The following is a 15,028-nucleotide window of genomic DNA, read 5'->3' as shown; positions in this document are numbered from 1 at the left end:
GTTACTCATTTTGTATTCTTTTCTTAGCTTCTTTTACAACAGTGCACTAGTGGTTTTTGTCATCATTAGCTTTAAGCATTTGAGAGGAAGCTTTTGCTCCTTAGTAATGCAAAGATACAATAGTGATGTTTGTGTGATCACTCTTCTTAGTACATTGGTGACTTTTTGTACCTATGCGTCGGAGAGTGAAACTATGAAATGCAAAAAGAACACTCCTTAGTCATGTAACCTTAGATCTTGCCATCAAAAAATTCTTATATCTCCGTGTACCCTTCTCTGTGTGTCACGGAGTCTCGAACTGTTTCCCTTCAAAGGTTTGTCCGTAGTCCCAGTTTCTGGGAGCAACGTTGTAAGCTGTCACGGTTGATTTATCACTAGCAGTCACTTCAAACGAGAGAGCTTGGTTCTTGAGATCGGCGTTGATATGCCAGTTCTGTCCCCAGTTACGACCCATTGGTAACCACCCGGTTCTCGACCCTTTAACCTTCACAGCAGATATATCACCTGATCCCGCAACATTGGTGATCAAAACAGAAATGAAAATGCCTCCACCATCTATTGTAAACCTAATGCTTCCTTCCCTCCTACAGTTAATCCTGTGTAGACAAAAACCAGTAGCCATGTTTATTATGTTCACTCTAACCACAAAACACACCACAAACTAGTAAGGATCCAGTGAATCATAGTACCATAAAAACTAAAGAACAGTGATGCCTAGTGCCTAGAACTTTTTCAAATTATTAGCTACAATATGCAACCAATCCAAACCACAATTTAAATCAATATTCAAGAAATTACTAGCCGGTAACTTAGCGCTTTATAAGAGTTTATAAGTGACTATTGTTTAGGCTAGGCCTAAACCGATTTTTAACGCCTATACCGAAATCATTCTAGAAAAATCTTTTCGTTTAGGCCTATCCGGATTCTTAAATAAATTGTTTCGTTTAGGCCTAAACCGACTTTTTAAAGCCTAAACCGATTTTTTTAAAGTTATTCTAGAAAAATCGTTTCATTTACATCCAATTTGCTGATTCTAACGCATAAACCAATTTGTAGAACACTGCTTTAACTACCATAGCTGAATCTTGTTGAAGCACTAGTCCTACTCAAGTTACACGACCAAGGGCAATAAAGTAAATTGCCAATCCAGGAGAGCATCTAGGGGAAACACAGCTCATATAAAGCACACGGATACCGAAGAAGACAAAAGCAAAAGCAACAATCACCGCTTGTAATGAATTGCTTAAAAAAATTCAAATTAAAAATCGCGTTTCCACTAACGCAAACGCATTTATCTAGAAACGCGAATTAAAGTTTACCATTTTTTGAGTTAAACGCACCTTCGATACTGCACCGGCATGTTCCCAGCTTTCCAAATAGCGATCTTCCCAAACGCCTCGATCGGCAACACGAAGTGTTTGTTCGGAGGGTTACAGTGACCGCCACCGTCGGGGTCAAAACCGTAATTAGGAGCGCAGAAGTTCGTGGCGGTGAGGATGATCGAAGTCCCGGGGATGCACCAGCGCAGATCATCGACGCATCTGAGCTCGAAACAAGCGCCGCAGATCTGACCACGCTCGAACAGAGTCTCGCTCAGACCGACCGTAGCCATGCCGTATCCGGATTTGACGAGATCTCCGTATCCGCACGCACCGCCTACTTCGTCGCGGGGATTGGTCGCGGCGTAGTAGGTGGCTCGCGCGGGACGCCATTCGGAGGCGGAGGAAGATACAGAGGAGGGAGATGAGGTTGAGGATGAGTAGTGGGAAGTCGCAGGAGGTGATAGTGCGGCGAGGAGGAGGAGGAGGAGGAGGAGTAAAGGGAGAGAGAGTTGCATCTTCCGATGTTTGATGTTCTGCTTTGGGTTATGTCTTTACTCTTTTAAGTGGGAAAACATTTTGCTTTTTTTTTTTACCGGTTTGTCGGTATAATGAAATCACGTTATTACCCTCAATCTAAAGAGCTTTTTGAAATCAAATCACATCCAAATGTAGACATGTTTAATTAGTCTAATATTTATCAGACAACTTTATCTTTCGCCTTAATCATGCTCTAATATCATATATATGATCCGTTGACAAAAAAAAAAAAGGGAAAATTGCCAAAACGGAACAAAAATTCAGCCTCTTTGTCCCTTTGGTATAATACCAACATAAAGTTGTCCCTATAGTATAATATTTTTCGTAATCCCGAATTTAACCCTTGTTTTAATCAAATAAATTAGTTTATAATTATATTTTATATTTTAAATTAACCTAAACAAAAAAAACAGAATATTAAAAAAGGTAATAAACCAAAAACCCTAAATTAAACTAAACATGATCCCCTACTCCGTCTCTCTCTCTCACGGCAATCCCGACTCCCTCTTTCTCACAACAAGAAGGCGACACAAAGGCGATTTGTCTCTTCCCTCCGCCAAGACAACGGATACCAGAGACAATTAAACCTCCTCCATCTCTCTCTCATGACAAGAAGGCGACACAAAGGTAAATCTTACCCTTTCTCGAATAATAGTACTGTTACATATTCCATTGTTAGTAATAATAATGTTGTTGTTCTATTTAGTTAACGATTATGTGAACCGATTGAAGGAAATTCTTGGTATGGTACCACCTGCTTGTTGTATGGAGCTTCCTTACTTCCATGGTAAAGTGTTCTTTCTTAAGTCTGATATTGGTTGAATTTTTGTTTATAGGTTTCTGCTTGAATATGTGCTTCGCTTTGTTGTATCTTTTGTCCTTCTTATTTTTTTTGTTTTTTTGGTTTCTGGGAATCTTTTAGGCTGCTGAGCTTGGAGATATAATAGGTTCAGGGAGGATATCTAACAGGTTGTTACCCATGTATTTGGCTTGCATGGGTTTTGGGATTGTGGCGTTGCTTCGTGGTCTGGTTTCTCATTCGACCAAAAGATCCCCTGTTTTGGCCAGGAGAAAGCGTGCATGAGGGTTTAAGCTTTATCTCAGTTCTTTATCACCTTGTATAAATGTTTTAGAGTTCTCTCAGGAACAGTTGATGTTAGTGTAATAGTGTTTACTTGGTTGGAATAAAATCCATGCTTGGAACTTCTGCTATCTTTGGTGCGGCTAATCTGAATTTATAACCTAAAGATAAACACTCTGAGCAGAGAAAACTACTTTGTATTGAGTTTTGTTAAGATCAAAGTATGCTTCATTAGGATTCTCAGCTTTGTCTTTATATGTTACACCCAATTGAGTAGAAACATTCTTTTAACAAAACCAACAAAATTCTTAAGCTGTCAATTGTTTGCAGTGATCACATGTGGACATGTTGATGTATTAATCAACTTAGTAGATAGATAACTAAACTCCAAGTCGGCTAAACTATCTTCATCCATATCAAAATCCTCCAAAACCATTCTTTTTAAATCTTCTAAGATAGAACTTGACTCCAATAATAGTAACCTACCCCTTTTGCCATCAGCCGAAAAAACCCATCTCGTAGTTGCATCTAATTTCCAAACACCACATGTTGTATAGATATGCATCTAGTCTAGAACAAGAGTTTCTGAGAATCACAAGAGAAACTATGAAAAAATCATAGATTGATGAAGAAGAAATGCAAAATCGTTTTTTTTTATATTTTGACAAAGAAAATCGATCAAAACACATTTTAGGAAGTTAGAATATTTTAAGAATATTTTAAGAATATTTTCTTAACTGGATTTTCCTTAATTTTCGCAAAAAACAGATGGTATTATCCGTAGAAGACACCTTCTACACAGCGTAGAACCATGACAAAAATTTGGAATACAATTTCTACTTTATGTAGACGTTCATGTAGTTTCTAGATTTCAGATTCGAAAAATTCTAGAGTACTTCGTAAAAAGTAGAAACTGCATTTATCAGAAAAGTATCTATCTTTACAATTAGTAGAATTCGCATTCTCCATATTTAGAAATTGAATTAAAAGTAGATTGTGCGTTCTAAAACAAGTAGATGGACTTGTTTATTCTAGATTTCGCTTTCTACTAACCCAATTTCCGTAGAAGACAAATTCTACTTTTAGTAGAACGTAATTTGAAAATTTTATTTATCAAGTTTTTCAATAAGAAAAAAATATGTGGCTGTGTGTATGGGTGTTCTATTAATTGTTTATATTTTTAATTATTTTTTTGATTCATAAAACTTTTTCTTTTATTATGTTTCAGAAATAGAAAGGGCAAAAGAGAGATAAAATTGAAAAAAAATAGATTTATACTATAGGGACAATCATGCCAAATTTTTGTTCTGTTTTGGCAATTTTCCCAAAAAAAAATCATATATATGATCCATTTTTGTCTTCAGCTGGAATGGAGTAACAAATTGTATATTCATATACCGAGTGATCTTTGCGTTTACCTTCATTTTTCTACTAGTATTCCTAAAAGAAACAGTAGTTATCCTTGTTAAAATTTACTATAGACAATGAAAAACATTGATTGCTTTGTTTCAAAGTTAATTTATAACTTATACTTCTGCTCAAATTTGAATTTAGGGGATTTTGTATAAATTACCTCCAAATTAAAGGTCCTTTGTAAACCTTGCATAGGGCCCATTATGGTTAATCAGCCGGGATTGTCCGTTTTTCATTTGTCAGTGCAAAGCCCACTACTTGTATTTTGGATTTTAGTTCGAACATTTTTCTTTTGATGGTTGTGAATAACTCTAGTGTCCCAATAGTTAGTGCACCTTAGTTTTTGAATGATTGGTTGATCTTATTCAGCTCGAATAGACCAAACGAAATTCATATACAAATAATTAATAGAAAGAGAGACACATGTTTGCAAAATATATAAATTCATGATTTGTCAACTAAATAGTTTTAATTTTTGTTAACACGGGCAGACCGTGACCCAACCGACTAATCTTTAGGGGTGTGAGCACCGGCGAAAATTAGACCCGAGCAAACCCATTTCGCTTGGCCACACGCTAGGGTAATCTGAGAATAACGAGTTCAAACTCACGATCCTTGAATCTATGTACCACCTGACTGTTAACACGTGGTTATCATCTAAATAGTTGCATTTTTAATATTTATCATACAAGTTATATATATTGACAATGACATATATAATATTTTTCTTAACATACACACGGTTTTCTTAAACTCAGTTATTCGATATGCAAATTTGGTAGAGTTCCCATTTTTTCATTCTCCAATTTTCATTCAGTACAAGCGGCTTTGATGATGGCTTCGAAATGCTTCTTCTCATGGATAATCCAGTGTCCAGCATGAGGAACCTCATGAAACTTTATCCATGGCAGCTTATCACATATATAGACCAGAACATCTCGCAATATTTGTTTGTCGTCGAGTGCACACCATATATGAACTGATCCTTTGTTAGTATCCGAGAACGGGTTGCTCAGTTCGGTTGGATCAAACTCCCAGTTACCGTAACCTGCGATGATGTCTCGTTGGCTGCTCACATATTCACCTTGTCGTAAAACAGCGTCCTATTTATAAGTTATGCATATTGATAACTTTCATGAGTGTATTTTTCGAAATATAAAAGTAGATAATATTCATTACAACCTAGACGTTACACATACCTTGTATGATTTTTTTGAATATGTTTCCGAAAGTTCTATATCACGTTCAGTCAGAGTTTTCTTGGGATCTCGATTACTTGGAAACCATTTCTGAGTCATCCACCAATATAACAACCATGGACAATAGTGTGCGACTCGTAGTGTCATTTGAAACTCAAATGGTAATTTCTTGATTGCTGCATTTAACAAGTTTTGAGGAATGCGTCTCCACCAAAAGTTTATTAATGGAACCGCCAATGAAGCTCCACTTAATCTATAAATATAATAAAACATGTACACATTAGTCTAACTTTTGAACCTTTTCAAACAATTCCATAATCATGTGAATTTGAATCAGTGACAAAACAACAACACTAATGGAAACTACTAAATTATCACATATATTTACGTTATCTCTACAACATTGTATATTATTAAACCGAAAATATTATTACAACTGGGTAGACCACGTGTATTTCATGTAAATTAGTCTCTATAAGCGTTATAGTTTTGATGACCTACATGGGAAGTAACACAATTCTTAAACCAATAATCTTTAAATTTCTTGTTATTTGATAAATGTTAATTACCTATGAGGAATGTATTTGAGGCAACCATAAACTGGGTAAGCTCCAAGTGACATGCCCAAAACATGGAACCTTGGACCAAGTTGCAATTTGTCAGCAAGTTCCTCGATATCGTATGTATCTGTTTTCAGCGTTCTTGATGAATTAGGATCGCTTTCTCCATAGCCAGCTCTATCGAAGAATAAAAAGTATATCTTGAATTCATCAATCATCTCCTGAAGAAACCAAGGGAACGTTGTAAAGTTCATTTATAGTATTACAAAAAAATCATTAAATGATTAAAATGAATTAGTTTCCCCAATATAATCATAACGTTTATACCTGAGTGGTGTATAAATCGACGTCTTTGGAATTTGCGTATCCATGGATGATTATTATTTTGTTTTTGGCTTCGTCCTTGGGAAACCCTAGTTCTTTGTATGCTATATGTCTGCCATCACTAAGCTTGATTCTTGGAGATTTTTTGGTAACGTTTTCCGGCAGTGGAATTGGTGGTGGCGGTTTTATCAACTTGTAGACATAGTAGCTTGTTAACCCCACAATCGCAAGTAGCAGCAACATCATTTGGCCTATAGATAATACATATCCAAACATTTTGTTAGAGATGCCTCTATATGTCTAATCATTCGAACAATTAATAGGAGAGAAAACCAACCTGATGATTTAGGAGATGTAGTTAATGTGAAGTAAAACTCTGGTTTAAACATCTCTTATATAATAGAAAATATATATTTTATATTATTTTTTGTGTGTTACACATGTCTCTGTAACTTCTTTTGCCTTCTTACAATTATTAAATTTTGTTATCTTGTTACATTTATCATCATTTGTGTAACTCCCCTCACGCATATTGCATTGATAAAATAACATCTTAAATTAATAAAATTAATAAAAATATTTTTGAATTAATAAATCAGCTACTAAAAAGAATAAAAGGTTATCCTTTTTAAATTATACATATATAAAAATGAAAAACATTGATTTATTTGTTCAAAGATGTTTGTAGAAAACTCTTTGTTAAAAGGTTTGTTCACCACAAAGTTATTAATATATTTCAAAAAAAATCATAATTTGGTATCTAAATCTAAACAAAGAGCTTTGTAACGTATCTTACATTACCAATGCATTTTATTGTCTTTTGCATTTTTGTTGTTATTATAAATTGTGTAACTCCAGTCAGTTATTGCTTTACATTTTAATATATTATCTTCTGATTATAGTTCCTTTGTATTTAAAATATTGATGTACTAATAAAAAGGTTGTATAACTCCCTTTTGCTTTACTATAGTATATTGTAATTCTTGGATTTAATTTAATTTCTATTACTTTCTTAATTATATACAGAAATTGGTTAAGTATTGTTCTTCTCATATATATAAATCTAAACTTGTTGTTAAATTTTGTGTAAATAGCTCAATAAAATTTGAAAAATAATTAATTTTAAATATGAACCAAAAAAAAATAATTTATATATATATATATATATATCTCATATTAAATAGGTAAAATTAGCAATTTTTCTAACTTATCTATTTTTGTATTTGCTGTAAATGGGACACGCAAAAAAAAAAATTAATTTTAGATCATCTTTTTATAGCACATCTTACTTAACTGAAAGAAAAATGCATTTTAATGCATAAATATTTAAGTTCATCGAAATAATATAAATAGTTGCATCTGACATTAGCATACCAGATTTATATATTAATATTGACATGTACATAATATTTTTATTAAACTTATATAAACATTCTCAAACTTAAGCATCCCATAAAAATTTGATAAAGTTTTTCCTTTCTTCATTGTCCATTTTTCATTCAGTACAAGCGGCTTTGATGATGGCTTCGAAATGATGCTTCTCATGGATAATCCAGTGTCCAACATGAGGGACCTCATGGAACTTTATCCATGGAAGTTTATCGCATATATAAACTAGAACTTCTCGCAATATTTGTTTGTCATCGAGTGCACACCACATATGGACTGATCCTTTGTTAGTATCCGTGAACGGGTTGCTCAGTTCGGTTGGATCAAACTCCCAATTTCCATAACCGGCGATGATGTCTTGGTAGCAGCTCACATATTCACCTTGTCGTTTAACAGCGTCCTATATATAAGTTATACATTATTAGCTTTCATGAGTATATGTTTAACGTATACTTTCAGGATAAATCTAAAAGATATTGGCAACTACACGACTATTTGAATCACTCTATATATACACACATACCATGTACGATTTTTTATAATATATTTTCGAAAGTTCTATATCACGTTCAGTCCAAATTTTCTTGGGATCTCGATCATTTGGAAACCATTTCTGAGTCATCCACCAATATAGCAACCATGGACAATAGTGTGCGACTCGAAGTATCATTTGAAACGCAAATGGTAATTTCTTGATTGCTGCATTCAACAAGTTTTGAGGAATACGTCTCCACCAAAAGTTTATTAATGGAACCACCAATGAAGCTCCACTTAGTCTGTAAATAGATAAAACATGAGAAAACATTGTGTATTTAAAGTTGTAAATTATAAACAGAACAATCTTATTAAAAATTGATTAACCACATTTTATGTAAAATGTTTATCTATAAACCTTAAAGTATTGATAACCAATGAGAAGTAACACCAGTTTTCTGATAATTTTCTTAAGAGATATTCTATAAATATAGATTACCTATGAGGAATGTATTTGAGGCAACCATAAACTGGGTAAGCTCCAAGTGACATGCCCAGAACATGGAACTTTGGACCAAGTTGCAATTTGTCAGCAAGTTCTTCGATATCGTATGTATCTGTTTTCAATGTTCTTGATGGATTAGGATCGCTTTCTCCATGACCAGCTCTATCGAAGAACAAAAAATATATCTTGAATTCGTCAATCATTTCCTGAAGAAGCCATATAAAAACGTTGTAGGTTCAAATATATTATTACAAAACAATCATTAAATGATTAAAATGAATTATAAGCTACCCCAATACAATCATTTAATCATAACGTTTATACCTGTGTGGTGTATAAATCTACTTCTTTGGAATTTGCATATCCATGGATGATTATTATTTTGTTTTTGGCTTCGTCCTTTGGACACCCTAATTCTCTGTAGGCTATATGTCTGCCATCACTTAGCTCGACTCTTAGAGATTTCTTGGAAACGTTTTCCGGTAGTGGAATTGGTGGTGGCGGTTTTATCGACTTATATACATAATAGCTTATTAATCCCACAATCGCAAGTAGCAGAAACATCATTACACCTGCGGACAATACATATACAAATAATGTTGTGAGACCATTGTCTTTGGATGAAACTTAAGAATATGTCTAATGATTCGAACAAATAATAGTAGAGAAAACCAACCTGATGATTTAGAAGATGTAGTTAATGTTGTGAAGTAATGATCTCTTAAATAAGAGTAATATTTTTACTTTTAGTTACATAGTCTATGTAACTTTTTTTGGCTTCTTAATATTATTAAATTTGGTATATATTTTTTACTTTTATCATCAATTGTGTAGCTCCCCTCATTATATTACATAAATAAAATATTATATTAAACTAATAAAATTTATAAACAGATTTTTAATTAATAAAATAGCCACTGAAAAAAGAAAAAGGTTATCATTCTTGAGATCATTTCCAACAGATCTCTATATTATAGAAATTCTATTATAGAAATGGATTTGTTCCAATGTATACTTTCTAATATAATTACTCTATTTTTAGGAAAAAATATAGATAAATACTATTTTCATTCCTAAAAATAGAAAATAAAAGTGCACTTCTTTATATTTTTTATTACAATAGAAATAAACTCTATTATAAGCCCTTACATTGGATCAAACTAGAGTTCTCTATTTTAGGAAAAAATAGAAATGTACATTGGAGATTTTCTAAATTTTACACATAGAAAATCTAAAACATTGATAGATTTGTTCAAAAATATTTGTGGAAAACCTCTTTGTTATTGGTTTGTCCCTCCAAAATTAATCAGATATTTCAACAAAATCTTAATTTGGTGCTAAATACATATATATAAAAAGAAGCTTTGTAACGTATTCTACATTACCAATGAATTTGTTTAACTTTTTGCATTTTTGTTGCTATTAAGAATTTTGTAACTCCCGTAAGTTATTGCTTTAGATTTTAATATATTATCTTCTGATTATAATAAAGACATTATAGTAAAGATATTTTTATGCTGTCATCATAGTGGTCTTAGCGTTATAACAACCTCCACGGGAGTATAATGTCAGTGGTAGTAGACTCAAATGTAATAAACTTGTATAAGTACTGAATCAGAACATAAACAAATAGTCGGTTATCAAAGAGAACAAAATGATCGTGGAAAGAAAGAAGAACAAACTCAAACTTGATCGTACTTGTGGATAATTTAAAGATCAAAATTAATTATTATTTTTCACAAACGAATGGAGTATCAGTGTATCACTATGTGTCTTCCATGAGAAAGGGAAGAAGACTCTGAATGTGTCTTATTCAGAGGTCCTCGGGACCATTGATGTCCTACAAATAACACAAGACACATATTAGTCTCTATCGATTTAGCTGAACCAACATCAAACCATAACATAATCAAACCAAACCTTCCGGTTCCTAAAATATAAAAATCGTTAGAGTACCTTGTTCTCGACCATAGCTCCGTCAGGGATTTCCAGTTTTACCCCGGATTTTTCAGTCACAGTTACCTTTCCCTTCAATAACCAAAAATGAATGTTAAAACAACAAATCGGGAAACTAATATCTTATATTTTAGACATGTTTACATGTATAGTTATGCATTACCTTGAGAACAACTGAAGAGCCAAAGGAGACATCACCAGACACCTTAAGGCTGTCGAGTTCGACTATACTAGGGATGGACTTAAACCGGCTTAGGAAATTAGACACCTGTTAAAAATATATGTAAATACACCAAGTGAAGCTTTATGAGGCAAATTAATGTCTTAGAGAAACAAACAGGACTTGTCCAGAGTTTTTTTTTTTGTTTTCTTTACCTTCTTGAACTCGGGTCCCAATTCAATTGATGGGTTCGAGGGGTTAGTTCTAGCACTGTTTCTGGTGACAAAGCCATCGACTAGTGTGTAGAGATCAGACTGCGGAAGAATGAAAACTTTAATCAATTACTCAAATATTTCAAACGATGTCTCTGTTTTTCGCTTTAAAATATGGTGTTTACCTGGACGAGCAGCAAGTCTGAAGTTGCCTTCACTGGCAAGAACCGTGAGCGAGGTACATTAACACCAATGGCATTGTCAAAGAACTGTTTTGAGATAGAGAATCAGAGAACGAAAAGATGTTAGAAGAAGATTACAATTTGCGCTTGTGCCACTAGGACATGCATTTTACCCTTATTGCAGCACCAGCTGCAGTTTCCAGTTGTAGAACTTTCACTCCATCAACTTCCTGAATAAATTTTCCAGTCCTTTTTCAGTTAAACACTCATGAAAATTGCAATAATAAAAAGCTATGCAATAGGCCAGGCATGCACCTTTGGGTTAGGAATGATCTCCATTTTTAGTGCGTCAGCTTCTACAAGCTTTTTAATGGCCTTCAAAAAAGTTAACCCATCTGTAAACTTAGAGAGTTAAAGTCTACAGATAAGTTAATATTTCTTTTGGAATACTTAAGGACATGATCTACTTACAAGTTGTTTGTGTTGAATATCTTGAACTTCTCAATTGATTTGAATTCATTGACCTACCACAAGAATCAAAACATGAGTGCAGTAGATTTTTTAAACAGGTCATACAAGTGGAAGTAAGCAGGAAAGAGGTACCAGAAAGAGTGTACAGTTTCCCCTTAAAGAACAATTTAATGCAGAGGGAGAAATCGTTTTGAAGAGTTTTTAACATATTAAGATTCTAAAAACTAAGCTCGTTCTAACATTTCCCACATATCCAATGAATATGCTAGAAGTTTTAACCAATCTCTAATGAAATCCAAGTGGTAACAGGAAGGAAAACGAAAGTATTGACTTACATGTTCATCAGGAACCTGAGCAATCTCCAAAAGCTGGGACAGACCAGAAAAACAAAATCAATTATAGAGTTCAAGAAAACGAGTTATGTTCTATAGACATACATATCGACACAATATTTTTTGTTTGCAATAAAATACGTCTAGAGATCCAAAAACAATCAACAGCCGGTACAACCGAATCTGCTTGGCAGTTTTCTTAATAACGATGAATAAGAAAAGGTATCGGAAACAAGAAGTTACCTGAACTTTGCCTTCATAAGAAATGAGAGTTCCTCCCTTTACATCAGCTAAGGTTTTGGGTGTAACCTCCATACAGTATTCGTTCTTGTTCTGGATCAAGTGCTTCAAGATTGCTGCGGCAATTAGACCAAGTACAAGGCAAGCAGGACGTTAGTACGTCATTTCAGATTAACTATGCATACCAATGAGTAAACAACAATGAACAAACTACAAAGAAGACATACTTAAGTCAACGATGGCACCCAAGTTGTCTGAATTTGCAACGAACACATATTCTTTACCCTGTGATTCCAAGAAAACCAAAATTTCAATAAACATGTACTGATGCACATCTTACATGCTGGGAAAAACAGGTGTCGACTGCATTAGAGAATGAACCTGTGATAAGAAAGCATCGAGCTTTCCACTGTTCATGAGGGATGGGAATACATCACCATGACCGGGAGGATACCTTCACAAAAATAATAGAATTCAGATTAACCTTTTAGAAACATCACAAGTTCTTGTTCTCTGCAATCATGGACTGGTCTCAGATAGTACAAGGCATTATAATTTCAGTTATCAGTTGTGATACTGACGTAGGCAGATTAAACTGTTTCGACTTGCAAAAGACGATCTAATGTGACTTGATACATTTCAATAGTTTTGTCGTTTGAATCGTATAACAAAAAAAAACTCTGTAAAAGACAGTGGTACTACTGTGTGGTTCGAATCGTATAACAAAACAAAATCATACCAGCCATCCTTGTCGGTCTTTCCCTTGCTGGGCCATGGCACAAACTCATCTGCTACAACACGGGGATATTTGCTCTAGAAAACCGAAGTAAACATAATTAGTTGCAGATCTGATGTCCGTTTTTTCATACATACAAAATTTTGATTTGCTAATTAGATATATGCATCCACACACACCACTAACCTGGTTAAAAGTGTGAATGTCGACGTTTGAGTTGGTGTACTTTTCTACAATCTGAATACGATGAAAGCACTCAGCCAAAAGAACCAACAAAAATATGGAAGTAAAAGAAAATGTGATCCACAGTAAAATAGAAGTACCTTTTGTGTGTCATCATGTGTATTAAACGAGTTCATGAGAACCAATGGGACCTTGCAGCCATACTTGTTGTTGAGATTCTGTGCGTAAGCAATATATTGGATACAGTAAGATAAGTAAACATCAATTCCTAGAGCAGAGTGAAAAAGAACAAAGAAAATAACAAACCTCAATCTGGATAACAATAAGATCGAGAAATGTCAAAACATCACGAACTTCGATAACCGACCTGCAGAGAAAAGCAAGCTAAGATATAATTAACATCCTAAATCTTGGAATAACAACTACACATGACCACTTTGCCAAAATTTCACAAGGGATTGTTCACTAGCTTCAGTTTGAATGTGACATCCACTAGCAATGAAAACAAAATATACTACATAACAATTGAACAAAAACTAGATCTCCAGAGAGGAAATGGTAACTAGATTTCATATCAAACATTGAATTTAAAACCTCAAAGAGAATGACTCTTGAAAAACTGAAAGAAGGGCTTACTTAGGGCCAGTGCATCCCATGGTAGTCCCAAGACCTCCATTAAGCTTTAAAACAACAAGCTTGTCCAACAGATTCTTGGTCTCCGAAACATCTACCATCATTTGTAATAAACATAAACATCGTTTAACTATCACAAATAAACTACAAGCAGGAGACAAATGATATAATACCCTCAGAGACGGAAGCCATTTTCTCGTAAGGAACAACGATTTCATCAGTGGGAGTCTGGATCTTACTCCACTCAATGTGATGTGCCTCGCCGCTTCAAAATCCATATGCAATCAACTAATTAGTCTAACGATTACATCAACAACAACAACAATCAAGAACTGATCGAATTTCAAAATTCCAGAAACTACCGATAAGATACGATACAATGTTTGATCATATCGAGAGAGAGAGAGAGGCAAACCTGAGTTAGCGTGAGACGAGGTTGATGAATCCGCTCCTCTCATTCTCACTGAAACACACAAACAGATTCAGTCGAAAATAATGTCAGATCTAAGTTCAATTCAAATCCGAAAGGCGAACCTCATTTCGGTAAGGCCATCGACGGCGGACTTGAGCTGGGGGAGATTCGCGGTCGTGGCAGCCATTGTCGAGTATCGATTAGAGCTTCTTCACGAGGAGAAGATTTGTAGACGAATGGAGAGTTTCAAAGGAGTAGTGGTGATGAAGTGAAGTGACGATGCGTGCTTATATATACGATGTTTTGGAATTAGGATTTAAAATTTTATAAAAAATAAATACTAAAATAAAAAATAAAAATTTTAAAAACAGTTTCAAAAAGTATTTTTAAATTATAAAAAGAAAATTTGAAAAAAGATAAAAAAAATTTCAAAAAAAATTATAAAAATTTCGAATGTGAAAACATATAATCTGAAACTATAAAAAATTTCTTTTTTTTTTTATTTTTTTTATTTTTATTTTATTTATTTTTATTTATTTTTGTTTGTTTATTTAATTTTAAACCAAGGGTAGTAAGGATATTTTACCCTTTAATGAATGTCATTTTTATGACTTTCTCCTTCTAGTACCCTTTTTGAGACATAAACTTCAAAAGGTACTATTATTGACAATTGCCCTAAATTCATGTCTGTCCTGTTTCGGTTTTTT

The 15,028-nt window shown here is 33.8% G+C and overlaps 3 protein-coding genes, 1 long non-coding RNA gene and 1 pseudogene across 5 annotated transcripts; 1 reads left to right on the top strand and 4 right to left on the bottom strand.

Moving 5' to 3' along the window:
• Positions 1-47: 47 nt before the first annotated feature.
• On the bottom strand, positions 48-1,907 carry LOC103844116 (expansin-A13). The gene is made up of 2 exons (XM_009120900.3): positions 1,341-1,907; positions 48-596 (listed from the first exon to the last, which is right to left on the bottom strand). The coding sequence occupies exons 1-2, from the start codon at positions 1,835-1,837 to the stop codon at positions 284-286; spliced, it is 810 nt and encodes a 269-aa protein (XP_009119148.1). The 5' UTR covers positions 1,838-1,907; the 3' UTR covers positions 48-283.
• A 177-nt stretch (positions 1,908-2,084) lies between these two features.
• On the top strand, positions 2,085-3,069 carry LOC103844127. Its single transcript, XR_004448987.1, has 2 exons — positions 2,085-2,486; positions 2,566-3,069. It is a non-coding gene; the product is annotated as an uncharacterized LOC103844127 (long non-coding RNA).
• Positions 3,070-5,000: 1,931 nt separating this feature from the next.
• Positions 5,001-9,487, bottom strand: LOC103844137. 2 transcript variants are annotated; one of them, XM_033274212.1, is made up of 5 exons: positions 9,481-9,487; positions 6,440-6,687; positions 6,122-6,333; positions 5,553-5,805; positions 5,001-5,456 (listed from the first exon to the last, which is right to left on the bottom strand). In XM_033274212.1, exons 2-5 carry the CDS (start codon positions 6,680-6,682, stop codon positions 5,163-5,165), a joined length of 1,002 nt encoding a protein of 333 aa, XP_033130103.1. In that variant the 5' UTR covers positions 6,683-6,687; positions 9,481-9,487; the 3' UTR covers positions 5,001-5,162. The 2 variants fall into 2 exon arrangements, with proteins under 2 accessions (XP_033130103.1, XP_009119167.2); XM_009120919.3 differs by lacking the exon at positions 9,481-9,487 and adding an exon at positions 6,774-6,901.
• On the bottom strand, positions 7,691-10,143 carry LOC103844150. Its single transcript, XM_009120925.2, has 5 exons — positions 9,481-10,143; positions 9,129-9,376; positions 8,799-9,010; positions 8,349-8,601; positions 7,691-8,225 (listed from the first exon to the last, which is right to left on the bottom strand). Exons 2-5 carry the CDS (start codon positions 9,369-9,371, stop codon positions 7,932-7,934), a joined length of 1,002 nt encoding a protein of 333 aa, XP_009119173.1. The 5' UTR covers positions 9,372-9,376; positions 9,481-10,143; the 3' UTR covers positions 7,691-7,931.
• Positions 10,144-10,392: 249 nt separating this feature from the next.
• LOC103844159 lies at positions 10,393-14,714 on the bottom strand (annotated as a pseudogene).
• Positions 14,715-15,028: the final 314 nt, after the last annotated feature.

Source organism: Brassica rapa, chromosome A01 (assembly GCF_000309985.2).
Source record: "Brassica rapa cultivar Chiifu-401-42 chromosome A01, CAAS_Brap_v3.01, whole genome shotgun sequence".
NCBI lineage: Eukaryota > Viridiplantae > Streptophyta > Magnoliopsida > Brassicales > Brassicaceae > Brassica > Brassica rapa.
Note: the sequence above shows the minus strand (reverse complement) of the source record. Positions and strands in the feature narration are given on the sequence as shown.

Coding starts and splice junctions, on each gene's coding strand:
- LOC103844116 (XM_009120900.3), bottom strand. CDS start 1,837: ATGCAACTCTCTCTCCCTTTACTCCTCCTCCTCCTCCTCCTCCTCGCC. Junction 597..1,340: donor ATGCCGGTGCAGTATCGAAG/GTGCGTTTAACT, acceptor TTGTCTACACAG/GATTAACTGTAGGAGGGAAG.
- LOC103844137 (XM_009120919.3), bottom strand. CDS start 6,825: ATGTTTAAACCAGAGTTTTACTTCACATTAACTACATCTCCTAAATCA. Junction 5,806..6,121: donor CTCAAATACATTCCTCATAG/GTAATTAACATT, acceptor TTATATTTATAG/ATTAAGTGGAGCTTCATTGG. Junction 5,457..5,552: donor ATTCAAAAAAATCATACAAG/GTATGTGTAACG, acceptor ACTTATAAATAG/GACGCTGTTTTACGACAAGG.
- LOC103844150 (XM_009120925.2), bottom strand. CDS start 9,371: ATGATGTTTCTGCTACTTGCGATTGTGGGATTAATAAGCTATTATGTA. Junction 8,602..8,798: donor CTCAAATACATTCCTCATAG/GTAATCTATATT, acceptor ATCTATTTACAG/ACTAAGTGGAGCTTCATTGG. Junction 8,226..8,348: donor ATTATAAAAAATCGTACATG/GTATGTGTGTAT, acceptor ACTTATATATAG/GACGCTGTTAAACGACAAGG.